Raw genomic sequence first — 17,386 nt, 5'->3', positions numbered from 1 at the left:
CCGTGATGTATTGAGAGTAGGTCCTACCAAAAATAATAAAGGTAAGTCCAATTCTATAGGCCACGTAATTCAAAATGTCGGCAAACATAGGTTTTTTGTATTCTTAGGTATACCGCGGAACCTGTAGGTGATGGAAAAAAATTTTGTATGGGACTTTTACTCAGGAGCACCCAAATATCATGGAAAACTTGAAATGGTTCGTGGAAATTTTTGGCTGTGTACCTGTGTAATTTGTGTGTGTATACCGGCAAAAGTGTTTTTATTTTGTGCATGAGGCCGTTGAGCCAGACGCGGTCGAATGGATTTGCGGTAGTTCAAATGGATTTGCAGCAGGGTTCGGCTGGATAACGCCCTGGAGATGTGAGGCAAAAGTTTCGGCTCTGTCTTTGTCGCTGCGGGCCCAGCAACCAGATGACTTTCTTATCGGGGTGATGGTTTCAGCCGGTGAGCTTAAATTTGGGTGAGCTCTCCATAAGGGATGCTTTGTGCTGGTTGGCGAGAGTTTTTCAATATATCTTAATTGTGGTTTTTCGGCATCTTGCTTCAGGGCCCGGCTTAGTTTGCGTGTGGCTTCATTTAGACGTTGCTTTGAGCATGGCGATCTATTGGTTTGCCATGCCCATCGCAGACGACTCTTTTCTTGGATAAGCTGTTCAATTTGCTGGTTCGTTTTGAATTTGATTTTTTGCACATTTGTTGAGATTCTGGCTGCAGTCACAAGTACCTCTTCCAGTGCGGAGGTGGAGGAGTCGATGTCGGCTTCAGTATTGAGCTGGGGGACTAGCTCAATGTGGGAGGTCACATACTTTTTGTATTTCATCCAATTGGTTCTGTGCGACGTCAGCCTGTAGGGGCGATCCCTAGTTTCTGGGCTTTGAAGGAGGGTTATCAACAGCGGCGAGTGATCTGAAGAAAGGTCTGGAAGGGCCTTGGCGTTTATGAAATTGCGTGGGATGTTTTTTGCACAGCGAAGTCAATTAGATCGGGTATCTTTCTCATATTGAGGAGAGCGTTATACAGTTGTCTTCCCTTGGTGGTCACGAGGCGGGATCCCCAATGCATATGCTTGGCGTTGTAATCTCCTGCAGCTATAAATCGAACTCCAAGAGAGTTGTAAAAATCCATGAATTGACCTTCAGAGATTGTAAAGCGAGGTGGGCAGTAGACAGCAGCAATGCAAAGGTTGCCGTTACCTGACTGCACTTTTATGGACGTAGCTTGCAAAAAATTTGTTACAAGCCTTTGGTGAAAATGGTGTTTGATACGTTCTCTGATAAGGATGCCGGTACCGCCGTGGGCTTTACAATCTGGATGATCTGTGCGGTGGAAGGTATAACCTCTTATATGAAAGTTGTATCTGCTTGGAGGTGCGTTTCAACCAGTAGCATGGCGTCGATGTGGTTTTCATTTAGGAATTGTGTTAGTTCAAGTTTATGCCGTGAGACGCCGTTGGCATTCCACGTGGATATACGTAGATTAGACAATGATTATTTCGACCGTTGTGCTACAAGCAACTGTATCACCATATTCTGATTCTGGACAAGCGTTTGCATGGTCGTTTTCATAAATGACATGAGTTCCATCATACTTTGTTGCATGGTCACCATTATGGATTCCAGGTTGTTTTGTGACTGCCCTGGGGCCTGCTGAGCGTTTACTGAGTTTGAGGGGGGAGGATTTTGCATACCTGTTCGTAGAGCTTCAGCGTAGGAGATGCCCGTGGGGGCATTTAGCGGACCAAAAGAGGATCTGGCTGCTTTGGCAAAAAATACATCTGGAGTAGTTTTTTAAATTTAATACACATTTTGTGTATTTTGTTGGCGTGTAGCTGTTGCTCGTCGCATGCGACTCTTCAGCTCCTTGTAGACCACGCAGCCTTTGTAGTTGCTGTGTAATTTCCTCCACAGTTTCCGCATTTTTTCGTTTTTGTGAAAGTCTCCACAGACTACGCAGACTGACCAAAGTATGTCCTTGTATGTCCATACTCCTGGCAATTTGTGCATTGCACAGGACCGTTGCGTTTGTGCGGTTCTTCCACGGTGATTCTTCGATGCAATAGGAACTGCAACTTGTAGATCGGGTGAACTTCATTCTTCTTCAGGGTTTTACTTTCTGGCTCCAGTTCGACTTTGAAAAGTGGTTGCGGCTTTTTGTTTTTATTTATAATGTTGCTTTCATTCTTGGCAAGGAAACTCTTGCCTTTCAGGGCTTCCATTATCTCAGAGGGGGCGACGTCTGGTTCAATTTCTTTTAACACGACTTGCAGTCCCTTGCTGCTTTTTAGTTGGTAGGTGTAAAAATTCTTGTTGGATTCTTCCAGGTATTTAGACACAGCCCGGAAGTGTTCTTCTGTTTTGGTTCCGTTTATCTCGCCAAAAACGCCTCAACTTGACTGTCCAATAGAATAAATTTCTGTCAATAAGTTCAATTTCCCCCCCCCCCCCCCCCCCCCCCAAGAATCGTCTCTGGATCCGCCACTGCTCCCTCGCAGGTGTAAGGGGCGGCCTGCCCCTCACACTTGTAGTTTCAGCTGCTGTTGTCCTGGGCCTATGGGCTCCGGCGGTGCCGGTGCTGGTCATCGCACAGGCTTCATACAGGTGGATATGCAAAACGGGCTCTCCAGAGGCCCGGACAGTCCTTAGGGCACTCCTTTTTCAATCTTGGGATTTCAGCTTTTTCTGGAGGGGGTTGCTTCGGATTAGTTTTTGCAATGTTTTTAATTGCAGTGTAGGTGGATGTGGGTGTCTCAGTGATTTTTGGTGGTTTGTTTTTCCTTTCTTTCAGTATATTTTTTATATGCTCCACTTCGGCATGTATTTTTACCGAGTGGGTCCAATTCACATTACTTCCGCTATTCAATAGCTTCAGTAGTTCGGCCTTTCTGGCCTTTAATTTTTTTACCACACCACTTTTTCTACCGCACATCACACTTTACTCACTGCGTTTTGATCCGTTTTGCAGCTCCGGTTCCCATCTGTAGATTTTAGTGCACACGGTGTTGTTTTTGGTTTATATTAATTTAAAGTTGCGGTCCCTCGAAGTCCATTGAAGTCATCGGTCGCCATGTAATATGTTTGTTGTCGCCAGGTAATATGTTCAGCAAATAAATAGGCAGGATTTGGATTTGGTGTTTTTCATTTGATTTCCTTTATTAGTGTCGTTAGTTTTGGTTTGGTTCAATGAATCATTCAGTTTTTAGGTTTGGTCGGAGCATCCATTGTTGTCGCTCCGAACTCTCATTTATGTGTGTCTTATTCAATATGAATTTAAAGCTAAGGAAGTGTAAGTCCCTTAGCTGCGCTGCCAACAGCGGCAGCGGAGAGTCGTATATATATTCTTAAATATTCTTAAATACATAGCTATGCTCTTTTGGACTGAGCGCGGAGGTATATGCACATATGTACATACATGTGGTCCGCTCGTGTAGCATTTATGCTGACACTTGCACTCTTTGTGTGCGGGTCAATATATATATAAGTGGGTAGTTCATATTTCGTCCACTTGGGGTTTATGTGTTAAGTGTCTACCCGCTAAGTACTGTGGGTACTTAATATAAGGTTGTCAAAAAAGTCTTGCGGTATTTTGATTGAATTTTCAATTGTTCATAAAATTGGTTATAATAGTGCGATTTAAGTCAAATATGCGCCGTTTTGTTCGATGACGAATTCCCAACGAGATGCCAACTTCATAACGCCCCTCTTATAGAAGCTCGCTTCCCTATTGGCAAAAATCTCGAAGAGCCAATTTTCAAAGGGCTCTCTTGTGTCCAACTTCCGACTACCAAGCTCGTTCGCCATGGACCGAAATAGGTGGTAATCACTTGGTGCAAGATCCGGACCATACGGTGGATGCAAAAGAACCTCCCACCCGAGCTTCGGAAGCTTCTGGCGCGTCACCAAAGACGTGTGTAGCCTGGCGTTGTCCTAATGGAAGACAATTCGGCTTCTGTTGATCAAAGATGGCCTCTTTTGCATGAGTGCTGCATTCAAGCGGTCCAGTTGTTGGTAGTACAGGTCCGGATTGAGCGTTTGACCATAGGGGAGCAGCTCATAGTGGATGATTCCCTGCCAATTCTACCAAACACACAAAAGAACCTTGCTGGCCGTCAATCCAGGCTTGGCCACCGTCTGGGCAGCTTCACCGCTTTTTGACCACGACTGTTTGTGCTTCACGTTGTCGTAAGGGACCCTTTTTCATCGCCAGTCACTATCCGCTTCAAAAAGGGTCGATTTTGTTGCGATTCAAAAGCGATTCGCATGCATCCATACGGTCAAAAATGTTTTTTTGCGTCGAGTCGTGTAGCACCCATACGTCGAGCTTCTTTTTGAATCCAAGCTTCTTCAAATGGTTTATAACAGTTTGATAACTCATGCCCAGCTCTTGGCCGATGCTACGGCTGCTACAATTCCGGTCTCTTTCGATCAATTCAGCGATTTTATCGCAATTTTCGACGACAGGCCTTCTGGAGCGTGGCGCATCTTCGACCACCTCTGCACCAGAACGAAAACGTTGAAACCATCGTTGTGCAGTGGAAATGGAAACTGTATCGTCCATAAACTGCACAAATTTTATTGGCAGCATGAGATGCATTTTTGCCTTTATCGTAGTAGTACAGTAAAATATGCCTATTTTCTCTTTATTTTGCTCCATGTTTGCGGCGCTATAACTCACGAACGAATAAAAACAAACAACCATAAATCAAACAAATGTTAGCGCGTGAAAAGAGCTTTCCAAAAAGGTATAATGTAAACCGATGCGACGAATAAAACTAGAACTACGCGCTTGCAAAGACACCTAGCGAAAATACCGCAGGACTTTTTTGACAACCTTATATGTGCATACTACCCTTTAAAATTCATTTAAATTCTGCCGTGTCTGTAAATATGTAAATCCCAAGGTCAAATGTCCCTATGTGGTTTACATTTGGAAAATCCATGTTTTTCTCATGGGCAACTATATGTTGCATGTTCACGTGTGGGAAACCCGTCAAATCTATTTTTGTTAGCAAAAGACAAGCTAACCAAAAATATTTGGCCCCGATTATATTTATAATTCAAATAATAAATATTACTATCTTACCTACGTCATTCATAACTCCATTCATAAGTGTCACATGTTATTTACTAAGAACTTTGTAATATACTCATTTGTTAGCCACAGCAATGCGTGGTAATGTCTTCTAGTACATATATATAATTATATATTAAGTGGAAGCAGGAACATTTGATGTGGAAAGAATTCCTCCTAGAGCAGCGTCTTATCGCCATAATGCTGCAGGGGAGGATAGTAGTGGTTCTGGGAGGCATAGCTTCTACCCCCGGTGGATAATACACGCGATGCGAGGAAGAAGAGTGGTGTCCCTGCTGGTGATGGTGATGCTGCTGCTGCTGGTGATGATGATGATGATGCCTGTGATGGTGCCTGTGCTGATGATTCCTCATTTGATTCAACGATATGGAACCTGCTCCTGGTAATGATTTTAGCTTGTAGGGATTCTGCAGCTGCGGCGGGAGCACTGGCCATGAATGGCCTCACCGAATGGTAAGAGACAACCGTGCTGCTGCATGCCGCATGCGAGCCACGCGAGCTGCTCTGAGCATCGGTGCCTCCAGGCAACGGCTTAATCTTATTATTACCACCCACCTGACTTTTGTACATAATGGAAATGCGGGGTCCCAGGATCCAGGCAAAGCAGCAAATGCCCAGCATCAGTTCCATAAAGGCGCGCACCAAAAACGGCCACAACAGAGTGCTGGTCTCGCCCGATCCCAGCCAGACATCGATGTTGGCAAACTCATAGATGACGCCCAGCATGAGCAAAGGGCAGGCTAAGCCATACATAAAGACGAATATGCCTATACCCATGAGCACTCCGTTGTTGCAGGGTCAGGGCATTGCTGTTTGTCAGGATCTCCTTGGTGCGGCAGTGCACCAGATAGCCGGAGATCAGGTTCATGGAGCCAAAGATCTGTAACGGCGCCTGAAACACTTTTGGTCTGTTTAGGTACTTTGGCCTAAAAGTATGCATTTAGGTATAGCAGTGATTAGAGCGTTGCCAATTATTGCACTCCGGCTGCAACTGCATCGGAGCAATCGGCCAACTTCACCGGTGTATATCCGGAATCCGGCCATGTTCTTTTCTCTGAGAGTGCTAAAGCGATCACACGCGTCTTATTTGAGTGCGGGTTAAAATAAAGTGCATCCGAAATCAACGGCAGTGGAGCTGCACCACGAGGAGAAATTTTTTGTATTGTTTAGTTGCCAAAGTTGGCAGAAAGGCTAGGTAAGCATTAAGTGCCACCAATTGTTGGCATAATTCTGATGGCATTTTTTTGCAAACACTCGGTTTAGGGAGTGTCCAGCGGAGCACCCACTTTCAGCGTGGCATCGGAGGAGGGAAGGATTATGCCGTTCTAGCGGCAGTAAGGCCAGCCGTTCCGAGGCGGCCAATTTCACGGCCGGCCAACGGAACACCCCTACCCTCGCAGGCAGCGAAGGGTCATCCATCTCCGCCGAACGGAGACATCGCCCTGTGAGGCGCAGCGACCAGATCGGCGGATAGAGAAGCCGCGCTACCTTCTCCTTCAAGCGGAGCCACCTTCTCCGTCAAGCGGAGCAACCTCTCCGTCCAGCGGAGCACCTCTCCGCTAAGCGGAGCATCTTCGCCGAAAATTTAATTTAAACCCAGTGTAGAAGTCGCTACCGTCGAAGATCAGCAAACAAATAGTGCGCATGTAGTCTCTCTGCATTTTCGTGCAGTCGGCCACGGCCGTTAACGTGGCTCTTTAGAGCCAACTCGTGCCAGGCACATTTGTTTTAGAGGGGTTAGGTTGAACCTAATGATAAATCCGCGTGAAAATATTTCCCTCTTCGGCCGCTACAGTAATCCCTCGATACCAGCGCCAATCACTTTCTATCGTGCATAAATTTTGCAAAAGGTCACGAGTTCCCCAATTTCGCCGAGTGCCTGCCCCATAGCACATGGTTTTATTTCTACACTGAGAGAAAACTTCTACGAAATTAATGAAGTCAAATTTGCATTGTTAAAAAATGTATTTGCTAATTAAAACGGAATTAAACTATGGATAGAATATTTCAAAATTAAAGAGATTAAATTAGGAAATGCAGATGAAGCAGGTAGACGAGATTTATTAACCCATCGCAAACATTAGTCGGCATTCTCTTTCAGCCATCGCTCCGAAGATCGATCTTTCGTCGTAGGAAAAATTTATCATGTGAGTTGCAACAACAAAATGATGCGTATATTGGTTATTATTTTTGCCGTGTATTTAAATAAAATTCGTCACGCCACGCCTAGAACACCCATATGCTAATTAAAATAAAATTTAAGTAAAAGAAAATTAATAGTAAAAGTAAGAAAAAAAAATGAATTTATTCCAACTGCCTAAAACAAAACAGAATTAGTTTAAAAGAAAAATAGAACAATGAACATATCTGAAAAAATAAAAATTGTCGCACAAGAAATTAAAGCATTAACAGGTTATAATAAACGCATAAAAATTTATTCCAGTTTAGCCAAGAGAACCGCAATGAAATTTAATTACAAAATTAAAATTTATTTAAAATAAAGTATTATCTCTTAACACTAACATGTCTTAAATATTGTATTCTACTTCAGGTATATATCTAAAAATTACATTAATTATTACCTATATGCTAAGGTTTCCCTTCTTACTGTTAGACTTATAATATTGTATTAAAATGGACATAAAAGAAACCATGGAGTAGTCCTTTTCGCTTGAACTCGGCAGATGATTCTGCAGTCGTAAGGGTATCAAAAGGGATCACTCGAGCTGAGCTCGAAGATAGTGATCACAGGTTGGGCGGATTCAAAATGACGTAACAACACCTACGTCTCTTCGCCGAATTTCCCTCCTCTTTTCTTTTTCTGACTTTTCCCACTGTCTCCTCTGGAATATATATTTTTTTTCTCTACCCATTTTCCGATATCTTTTCGGATGCCATCGCACGCACTCTCAATTTCTTGATTAATGATTATAAACCAAGGCAGATCTGAACGAGCAAGACCACCACCCACAAAGCCGACGAGCTAGAGCCGGACTCTATAGCGGGCCCCCGCGAATTCAGATCTCGATCAAAACTGTGCTTTAAAACGTTGCACGTTACAGATCCAACAGCAAAGGACAAGCGTGGCCACCAGGAACTGCAGAACCTTGTCCGACTGATTGCTCACAAAACAAGCGCCCAGCACTTCAGCGGCAACCCCCAGGCCACAAAGCACACAAAGTTATTCTGCTTGAGATCCTGCCGATTGGCATAGTTGGAGGAGGAGGAGAAGGTGGCAGCGGTGGGGATGATGGCCACAAGGCCCTTGGCCTCCGGGCTATGACGACGTATGTAGCGATCCATGCTAGTCTGTATGGCCGAAACCTCTTGTTGCTTATCGGAGCTTATGGTTTTTGTTATCATTGAATTTTGCGCTGGGGCCGTTGTCACCGATTTCGCAATATTGGTCGTTGTTTTAGTTGTTGCTGTTGCTTTTGATGCGATTGCAGAAATTGTAGCACTGCTTGTTGTTGATGCGTCTTCCATCGAAGCTGGTGGTGGTGGGGTTTGGCATTGATAGCTTCATGATGTAGGAGTTGGAGTGAATAGGGCGGGTGAGCAAGAGCGCGCTCTGTTGCTGTCGGCGGTCAGTAGAGCCGGGTTGGGCTTGGTAGACAAACGTCTTTTCTGCTTTGATATCAAAACAACCGTTTCATTGGTTTACAGAGCTTCTACGCTCAATCTTTTGATCGATGCTCATTTTTGGGAGCTTGTTACGCGTGGCACCATATAGATGATTTTTTCAGATCATAAATATGTCTCACGCACTTGCGTCCGTTTGTCATATGTACTGTAGGGCTTGGACTACCTTTATATACATATTTTAGAGTTCAGATATTACTCTTTCACCATGAAAAAAAACTTCAAAAATAAACTCCGCGTAGCGGTCGTCCGTATGCACGTCTGCACTCGATAAAGGTCTAATGCAAACTAAAAATGCAAAACTAAAAGTGAAAGAAAATTGAAATAGATTGGAAAGTTATTAAGCGAAACTGTTGCTTATTTATACCTGAAACGCTGCCAAAGCATCGTACCATTCGAGTTGTGTTCACGCCAGGAGACCCCGGTATTTCCGATCGCACGCACCCGTGTTCCCGATCTTCGCTCGCTTCCAGACGAGCTTAGGGACGGCTACGCCGCACAGTGCGCGCCTCTCGAACAAAAGCCGTTGCAAAAATAGGAAAATTCATAATCGCAAAATCGTTTTAAGCCATACAAATTTCCTGGGATTCCAAATCTGTAACAAAAATTTTCAGATTTTTTTTGTGGAAGATATGAGCATTCAAAGTCTGAAATGGAGGGGGCGGAGTGGCCAGACAAATCGTCGTCCTTCTAGGATGGCGTGGTCGTCGGAATAGTTGGCCTGGAGACTGCTGAATCCCACAAGAAAAAGCTCCAAAATAGTAGGCGAGAGGGGGGTAGCTTCACTTCAATTATATCACACTTTATTGACTTCAGTTCTTGATTAATACTAACTTAACTACATGGCAAACGGGCTGCAGGGACCGCGGAGTGGTGAGTTCGCTGCTGGAGAATAGCGAAAGAGAGGGAGACGGGCAGAGCGAAGGAAACAGTGAGCGGGAGCACAAGCTTGAGCGCAAGCGCTTGCCGCTTACACTGCCGCTCGTAACTTCACGCCCTTCTGGCGTGAACATTCTCCCCCCCCCCCCCCCCTTGCGCTAGCAAAAGAAACCAGGATCAGCTTCAGTGTTCCAGAACGGCTCCGGAAACGGTCCATCCGAACACAGTGCTCTGAGCAACAGGCAAACCATCCTAGAGTTTCAGGAACCCTGGTTGGATCAGCTTCGCAAACACGTCTGAGCCCAAAACGAGGGAGATTGTTTCCGGGCGGTGAAATTGCTCATCCGCAAGACGGATGTCGCCGAACTTAGCCCGTGTGGCGTCGCTCAGATTCCGAATAGGAGTCCGGATCTTGAGGCTCGGGTCAAGCTTCAGGACAACCTCCAGCTTGAAGTGGCCTGTTCGGGATTGGAGAGTCGCCGAACAGACCTCGTCGTCTCCCAGACTGGTGAAAGGCAGCCGGAAAGCGGCCGCCAGCGATCGGTCGATACTGCTCACTGCCATACAGGGTTCGATCATCGCCGCGGTCTCGAACGTGGAGGATCCCGTGTACACCACGACGATGGCCGTCGGAAGTATGTGGACCGTCTTCTGACGAACCAACGTGGCCACCGACGTAGCCGGAGCGGAGACCTCCGGACGTGGACGCTCAATGGCTACCCGGTTGGGCGACGAAGAGTGGGAGACGGACCCGGCGGAACAGCGGGGATGCGACCTGGCGGATTGGCGCGGATTGCGCGACGGGTGTGGTGGAGACGGCTCCTCGTGCATATGTAGCAGGGTGTGGTGGTTCCCACCGAACTTCTTGCAGCCATCTTCGCTGCGGCAGGTCCCCTCGGAATGTTGGTGGGCGAGGCAATTTGGGCAGTATTTATTAATAAGTACTGTTTGGTAGCGCTTCTCGGCGCTCAGCTTTCGGAACCTCTTGCACTTCCAAAGAGGATGGATTCCCCGGCAGACTCGGCAGCGGTAGGATTGAATTCCTCAGGAACGTCTGCTTTCCAAGAACTGGGCGGTACGAGGACGTGGAGCCATTGTACAAAAAACGTATCCTGCGATGAATAGAAAAAAAAGAAAAACGAACTGTTAGCAGGGGTAGCACGAAACGTCGGACCTCGGAAACTGAGAAGCCCTAGTAACTGGGAACGGAGGATTCTTGATCCTCCGCAGGGAAAAGTATGACCTTATGGACTGGGCGCTTAATTGTCCCACGAGCTGTGCGGATCTCCACAACTCGGATGAGGTCATCGGCTCCTGGGAAGACAGAACTAATTCTGCCGAGCCGCCATTCGTCGGATGGCAGATTGTCCTCCTTGACGACTACCATGTCGCCGATCTGAGGACAACCGCGCCTCGCTACGAAACCAGCAAAGGCCGCTAGGAACTTCTCGGTTGTCAGATCGGAAGTGGGTTCCAAATGGATAGCCTTCGTAGAGAAACACACAAACACACAAACATAACCCTTTGTTATGAGACACGCTCTCCCTGTATAGTTTTTGATCTCGAAAGGGCCGGCGTAATCAACGCCCGTGTACGTGAAAGCCCTCGAGAAGGAAACTCTGTCTGTCGGAAAATCGCCCATCAGCTGGGTTTGAAGTCGCTTCTTGTCAATCGTGCAAATGTTACACGGATTCACCACAGCCTTCACCAGATTCTTAATTTTAGGAATCTAATACTTCGATCGGATCAGGCGTACAATTAATTGACTACCGCCATGAAGAGTAATCTGGTAAGCAAATTGGATGAGAAGGCGAGACAGTCTGCATAGGGAAGTATTATTGGATGGCGTTCGTCATACTGCAACCCTTTGGCAGCAGTAAGGCGACCACATGCTCTTAGGAGGCCGTGTTGGTCGATAAACGGAAACAAGTTCGCAATCGGACTTGACACTGGAAGAGACCTTTTCTCGGCCAGATGCTTCTGCTCTTGGCCATATGCTCTGCGCTGCGCAATGGAGATTAAAACTCTTTCTGCCTCCCGGATTTCATCACTTGTGGGTCGTGAAGTGGGCGAGATCGAGCTCTTGCGGCAGCGTTTAAGGAATCGCAGAACGTACGTTAAGACCCGCAGAGCTTTGTCCAGTTTGGAGAAACGCTCAAGATATTCTTCGGACGGGTTCTTGCTGAAATGCACCTTGACTGCACGCTGTTCTAATTCGGTCGGGTCGATGGCATTTTGGGCAGGCCAAAGCTCACGAGGCCCTTGCAAACACTCTGGTCCTTGCCACCAAAGTTTGCTATCCGCTAGATCGATCAGGGGTACGCCTCGACTGGCTAAATCGGCGGAGTTTTGTTCGGAGGGAACGTGTGCCCAACAGTCGACTGGTGTTGCCTGAGTGATCTTGGCAACTCTGTTGGCCACAAACGTAGTCCAGTTGCAAGCAGGCTTACGTAACCAGGCTAGGACGATCGTGGAATCTGTCCAGCAGCGGAGAGCGGAACTGGCGGTAGGCAAATGCGGAAGGATTGCTGTCACCATTTCGGTTAAAAGCACCGCTCCACAGAGCTCTAGCCGGGGGAGGGACACGGTTTTCACCGGAGCCACTCGTGTCTTGGCTGTCAGCAGACGAGTCAAGATCTGGTGACCCATCTCGACGCGGACATAGATAGCAGCTCCATAGGCTTTCTGCGACGCGTCACAGAAGCCGTCGGAATATTCTTTGAGAAACGACTGCCTACTCTGACTCATGTGCGTGGGAAGCTTGTCATCCCAGCCTAAGTCTTGCAACCAAATCTCCTGCATAAACATTTTGGAACGGATGATGAACGGAGCCAGCCATCCGGCAGGATCGAACAGCTTAGCGATTTGGGATAAAACTTCCCGCTTTTTGTAGGAAGGTTCCACTATTAATTCTGGAGGGACGAAATAGAACTCGTCGGATTTTGCCCTCCATCGAATACCCAGCGTCTTGGCCGTGCTTTCGGCATCGATATCGAGGAACTCGCTATGGAGAAGGTGATCAGCTGGAATATCGCATGTTTTGCTCTTACGGTTAGAAGTCAATTTTCTTAATGGAAAACCAGCGAAACTTAGAGCTGCTCGCAATTCTTGGACCGAATCTTGGGCGTCTTCTACGGAATTTGCGCCGGCCAGCACGTCATCGACATACATGTGATGCTGAAGAATGCGGCTGGCCTGTGGAAATGGCCCTTGGACGTCCTTTGCTAGCTGTTGCAGCACTCGGATAGCCAAGAAGGGCGCGCAGTAACTGTCTGTAACTCGAAGTCTCGGATATCTCCTTCCTTATTTCGGAACAGAATTCTTTGAAAGGGTGTGTGCTTGGAATCGACCCAAATCTGACGGTACATTTTAGTAATGTCCGCACTGAAGACATATTGGAAGCATTGCCACTTCAGGATCTGAATAGTCAGATCAGATTTCAGGACTGGACCAGCATGAAAAATATCATTTAAACTGGTTCCATTTGCTGAAGGGCTTGAAGCGTTGTGACGCGCAGACGCGCACAAATATATACGTAAGATATAAAATAAGGATGAGAATAGAATAGGCAATAGAAAACTATGAATATGGAATAGATTTGAATTAAATGCGCGCGCGCGCCATGATCAGGCGCAAAGGGTCACACTGGCCCAAATGAGGATCTGGCCACACTCTTAATGGCAAATTTCTCCGGGCGCGTCGGTCACACTCGGCCGCACCGGAGCCCTATATAAGGCGAGCCTCAGCCCTTGAAAGGCATTCAGTTTTCGGCCAGCGATCGGCCAAGTCCTCTAACAGGAGCTAAGGGGAAGCCAGCAGCAAGGAGTCACCCAAGGAGCGCGGAGTCACTCAAGGAGCACGGTTAAGTAAGGTATATTGGTAAGCGGTAACCCATAGTCGGGACCCCGACCATATCTTACGTCTATAACTTGTGGAAGACCTTAGGGCCTCTCTGTACGTCTCAATATTGGAAGACCTAAGGGCCTCTCTATAAGTCTCTATATATCTCGGTAGACCTTAGGGCCTCCGTGCACGTCTCAAACTTAGAAGACCTGAGGGCCTCTTAAACCATCTCTCTTTTAGAAGACCTTAGGGCCTCTAACAACTTCTCAATCTTAGAAGACCTAAGGGCCTCTAACCACTTCTCAATCTTAGAAGACCTCAGGGCCTCTAACAACTTCTCTCTTTTAGAAGACCTTAGGGCCTCTACCAACTTAGAAGACCTTAGGGCCTCTACAAACTTAGAAGACCTTAGGGCCTCTACAAACTTAGAAGACCTTAGGGCCTCTACAAACTTCTCATCTTAGAAGACCTTAGGGCCTCTACAAACTTCTCATCTTGGAAGACCTTAGGGCCTCTACAAACTTCTCATCTTAGAAGACCTTAGGGCCTCTACAAACTTTTCCATCTTAGAAGACCTTAGGGCCTATACGAACTTCTAAAGAGTGGAACCCCTTAGGGACTCCACAAATCTGCTCGCTAACTGGAAGATCTCAGGGTCTCCGCTAACAAGTTATTCCACTAACTGGCAGACCTGAGGGCCTCCACCAGTTATTCGCACTCAAGGAGATCTGAGGAGCATCTGCGCATCGGCGTTTCACCGACACTGTCGACCCGAGCGGGAAGGATGTACCTAACCCTGAAATGCGGCGTTCCGGAGCGACTACCCGCGGCAGCAGACTAAACCCAATCTTTTTTTAACACTTGTAATGTTCGAGGCAATAAACAGATAATTATAGTTACGGCATATTTCTCGGCGTTCTACTCTGGGACCGGGTCGGCATCTCTTTCAGCAACCACATCAGACAACAAATAAATTTCTGAGATGAACCCTGGCCATCCTTGAGCCCCGAGGAATGACCTAACCGTCACAGCGTTAAATACAACGCGAAGCTTTGTAGTGGTGCTTTCGGGCTTGATCACCGCATGATGTGGAAGATAGTAGGTAGGAGAATTGTGAGTCGACGGAACTTCTTTCATATGACCCAGATCCAGATATTCATGAATCACGCTGTCATATTGCTCTTTTAGGGGAAAGTCTCTTTTTAACCGATTTTCGTTTCGGAGAAACTGAACTAACGCGATGGACCTCGAATACCCTAGATTGGATCCAGAATTTACGGGGTCGCAGAACGGGAGCGTCACCACGTACCTCCCGCTTGCGTCTTTCTTCGTCGTTTGGAGAAAGTTCCTCTCGCAATAAGAATCCGACTCCTTTACCATCTGGACTGGTAGATCTTCCACCTCCCAGAACTTGCTGAGAAGCGTGTCCAGTGCCTCGTCACCTACTTGGTGTACTTGAGTCGTGAAGGATGCGACTCTGTTTGAGTTCACCTGGGAGATCGGCCCCGTAAGCACCCATCCGAAAATGGTCTCTTGGCCTAGTAGAGAGCCGCAAATGTTTCCTCGCGTGCCACTCAGCATTACCGAAGGTAAAATGTCGGCCCCGATCAGAACATCAATTTGCGAACTCTCGTAGAATTTGGGGTCTGCCCATTGGAGAGCGGGCAGGTCTTTCAAAGAATCCCGAGCTATTGGATATGAGGGCAATTTGCCCGCCAATGCTGGAAGGACGTAGGCTGCGGTGTCTAACTGGAGACCCGGCTTAGTAGGAGATCGCACTTGAAAATGGCAGAGTCTGGTAGACTTCGCCGAAACGGATTGGTTCAGCCCGGAGACTTGAGTTTGGATGCTGCGGAATGGCAGCTTTATCAAATTGAAGAGGCGTTCGGAAATGAAAGTCGCCTCGGATCCCGAGTCGATTAAGGCTCGTGCTCGGTAGTTCGTGCCTAGATGGCACACATCGATAATTGCCGTGCTCAGAAGAACGGCTGTAGTGCCAGAGGCGAAGTAATTTTGCACCGTTGGATTGCTCGTCGATGCATTACTGCTGGAGGGTCCTGAAGATAGCTGAGCAGAAGGCGTGGAGGATCTCGAGTTTGCAGGAGTTACATTACGATGTAGCAGATTTTGATGTCTCTCTTTACAAGTGAAACAGCTGTGCGTGCTCGTGCAGTCACGTAGCTGATGGCCTCTTGCAAAACAATTGAGACAGAGCTGCTTCTTTTTTATGTAGCCGGAACGAGCGTCGACGGACATTTGGAGAAAGCGCGGGCATAAGCGTACTGGATGATTCTCCTTGGAGCATAAGTCACACCCTTTTGGTTTGGTGCTGACTTTCGTTTCGAAGGACTGAAGCTTTTTCGGGACTGCTTGAGTCGGCTTCATGTCCTCGATGGCCTCTAATGTGCGATATCTTTCGCTTAGGAAGGTGTTCATCTCTTCCCAAGCCGGAATGTCGGATTTCGATGTCAGGGACTGTTCCCATAGAGAAAGGGTAACTTTCGGCAGCTTGCTTGCGCACAGGAACACCAGCAGACAATCCCAGTTGTCCGTGGATATTTGGGAATGTGCTAGCGCTGTCGTGGACTGCAACTTTTTTAGCGCATGACCAGATTCTTGGGAGATGGAACTCAAGTTGAACAGAAGCTTGAGTTGGCTGTTGACTAGAAGTCGTTTGTTTTGGAAACGGTCTTGAAGCGCTTCCCACGCAGAGGCGAACCCGTCATTTGTGAGCGGGGATTTGGAGACGATGGCTTTCGCCTCGCCGCTCGTCTTCGTGAGAAGATGGAAGAGCTTCTCGACCGGTGTCAGCCTGGGGTTGTTGACATAGACTGCCGTGAATAGGTCCCGGAATGTGGGCCATCGAAGGTAGTCCCCGTCGAAGACTTCTGTATCGCAGGGAGGTAAGCGGCAACCGGAGGAAATTATTGGCTGGGAGGGTGGTTGCACGGCTTGAGGCGTGGCACTGTCAATTGTCGCACTGATCTCTGCTGAACATGACTCATACACCGAATAGCAATAGTCATATTTGTTCTGCAGCACGGACACCATTTCGAGGTATCCTTCTTGGGCAATTAGATCGGAGCACGTGTCGTACTCCGTCTCTACCTTGTCCCATAAGGCTCGCACTTGTTGCAGGCGGACTTGTAGCAGATGTAGGGACGGGGAAGCTTGACCTGGAGTATTGATCTTTGCTTCGAAAATGCTCACACGATCGCTGGCGGCTATGAATTTGCGCAACGACACGGTTGCGGCCGTTGGCGGTTCGGCCGTTGGCTGTTCGGCCGTTGGTTTTTCAGCGGATGCCATTTTGTGGCTGCTAGAGCGTGTCACCCTCAGGAATTCCGGCTTTGAAACAGAGGGAGACTCTGACTTTATGGCAAGCGAAGAGTCGCTAGAAGCTTTTGCCGCCGGCCGAGAGATGACTATTCGTGGAGCGTTTGACGGACTTGTCGATCGACGATCCGTCCCTTTGGAAGTGGAAGCCGAACTGCTGATCCCGGATTGGAGGACCTGGGTGCTGAATGGGATCGAATGGGCCGCGGAGAGGATGGGTTCGACTTGGCCGGGGAGGAGATTCCCTTTTTATCTCCCTCTATGGGCATACTCAGCTATGCCCTATGAAAAGAGAAGGCCTGCCCCCCGCAAAAAGAAAAGCGAGTGCACGGAAAAGGAACTTTAATCCTTAAACGCTGTGGAAACCCCTGCGAAGCTCGCAGAATACAAAAAAACGGCAGGAAAAGAAAATAGCCAAATCTAGCTACGAGCACTCGCTAGCAAAACGAGGGAACTGAACTGTCAGTGACGGATCTACGAAACGCGTGCGGATAATAGAATATAGCGAAAAAAAGTAGCTAGATCTAGCTACAAACTAGCCTCGGAATTTGTTGCAAATTCTTAGCCACTTACTCCAAATTGGCATCTTTGACCATAA

General features: G+C 47.4%; 1 protein-coding gene and 1 pseudogene across 1 annotated transcript; both read right to left on the bottom strand.

Moving 5' to 3' along the window:
- Window positions 1-5,244: 5,244 nt before the first annotated feature.
- LOC138928473 (frizzled-4-like) lies at window positions 5,245-8,391 on the bottom strand (annotated as a pseudogene).
- Window positions 8,392-10,801: 2,410 nt separating this feature from the next.
- Window positions 10,802-16,761, bottom strand: LOC138928472 (uncharacterized). The gene is made up of 3 exons (XM_070285552.1): window positions 14,476-16,761; window positions 11,380-12,837; window positions 10,802-11,323 (listed from the first exon to the last, which is right to left on the bottom strand). Exons 1-3 carry the CDS (start codon window positions 16,759-16,761, stop codon window positions 10,802-10,804), a joined length of 4,266 nt encoding a protein of 1,421 aa, XP_070141653.1.
- Window positions 16,762-17,386: the final 625 nt, after the last annotated feature.

The sequence above is a fragment of the Drosophila kikkawai genome, chromosome 3L (genome assembly GCF_030179895.1).
Source record: "Drosophila kikkawai strain 14028-0561.14 chromosome 3L, DkikHiC1v2, whole genome shotgun sequence".
NCBI lineage: Eukaryota > Metazoa > Arthropoda > Insecta > Diptera > Drosophilidae > Drosophila > Drosophila kikkawai.
The sequence above is the reverse complement of the archived record's forward strand: the minus strand, read 5'-3'. Positions and strand labels throughout refer to the sequence as shown.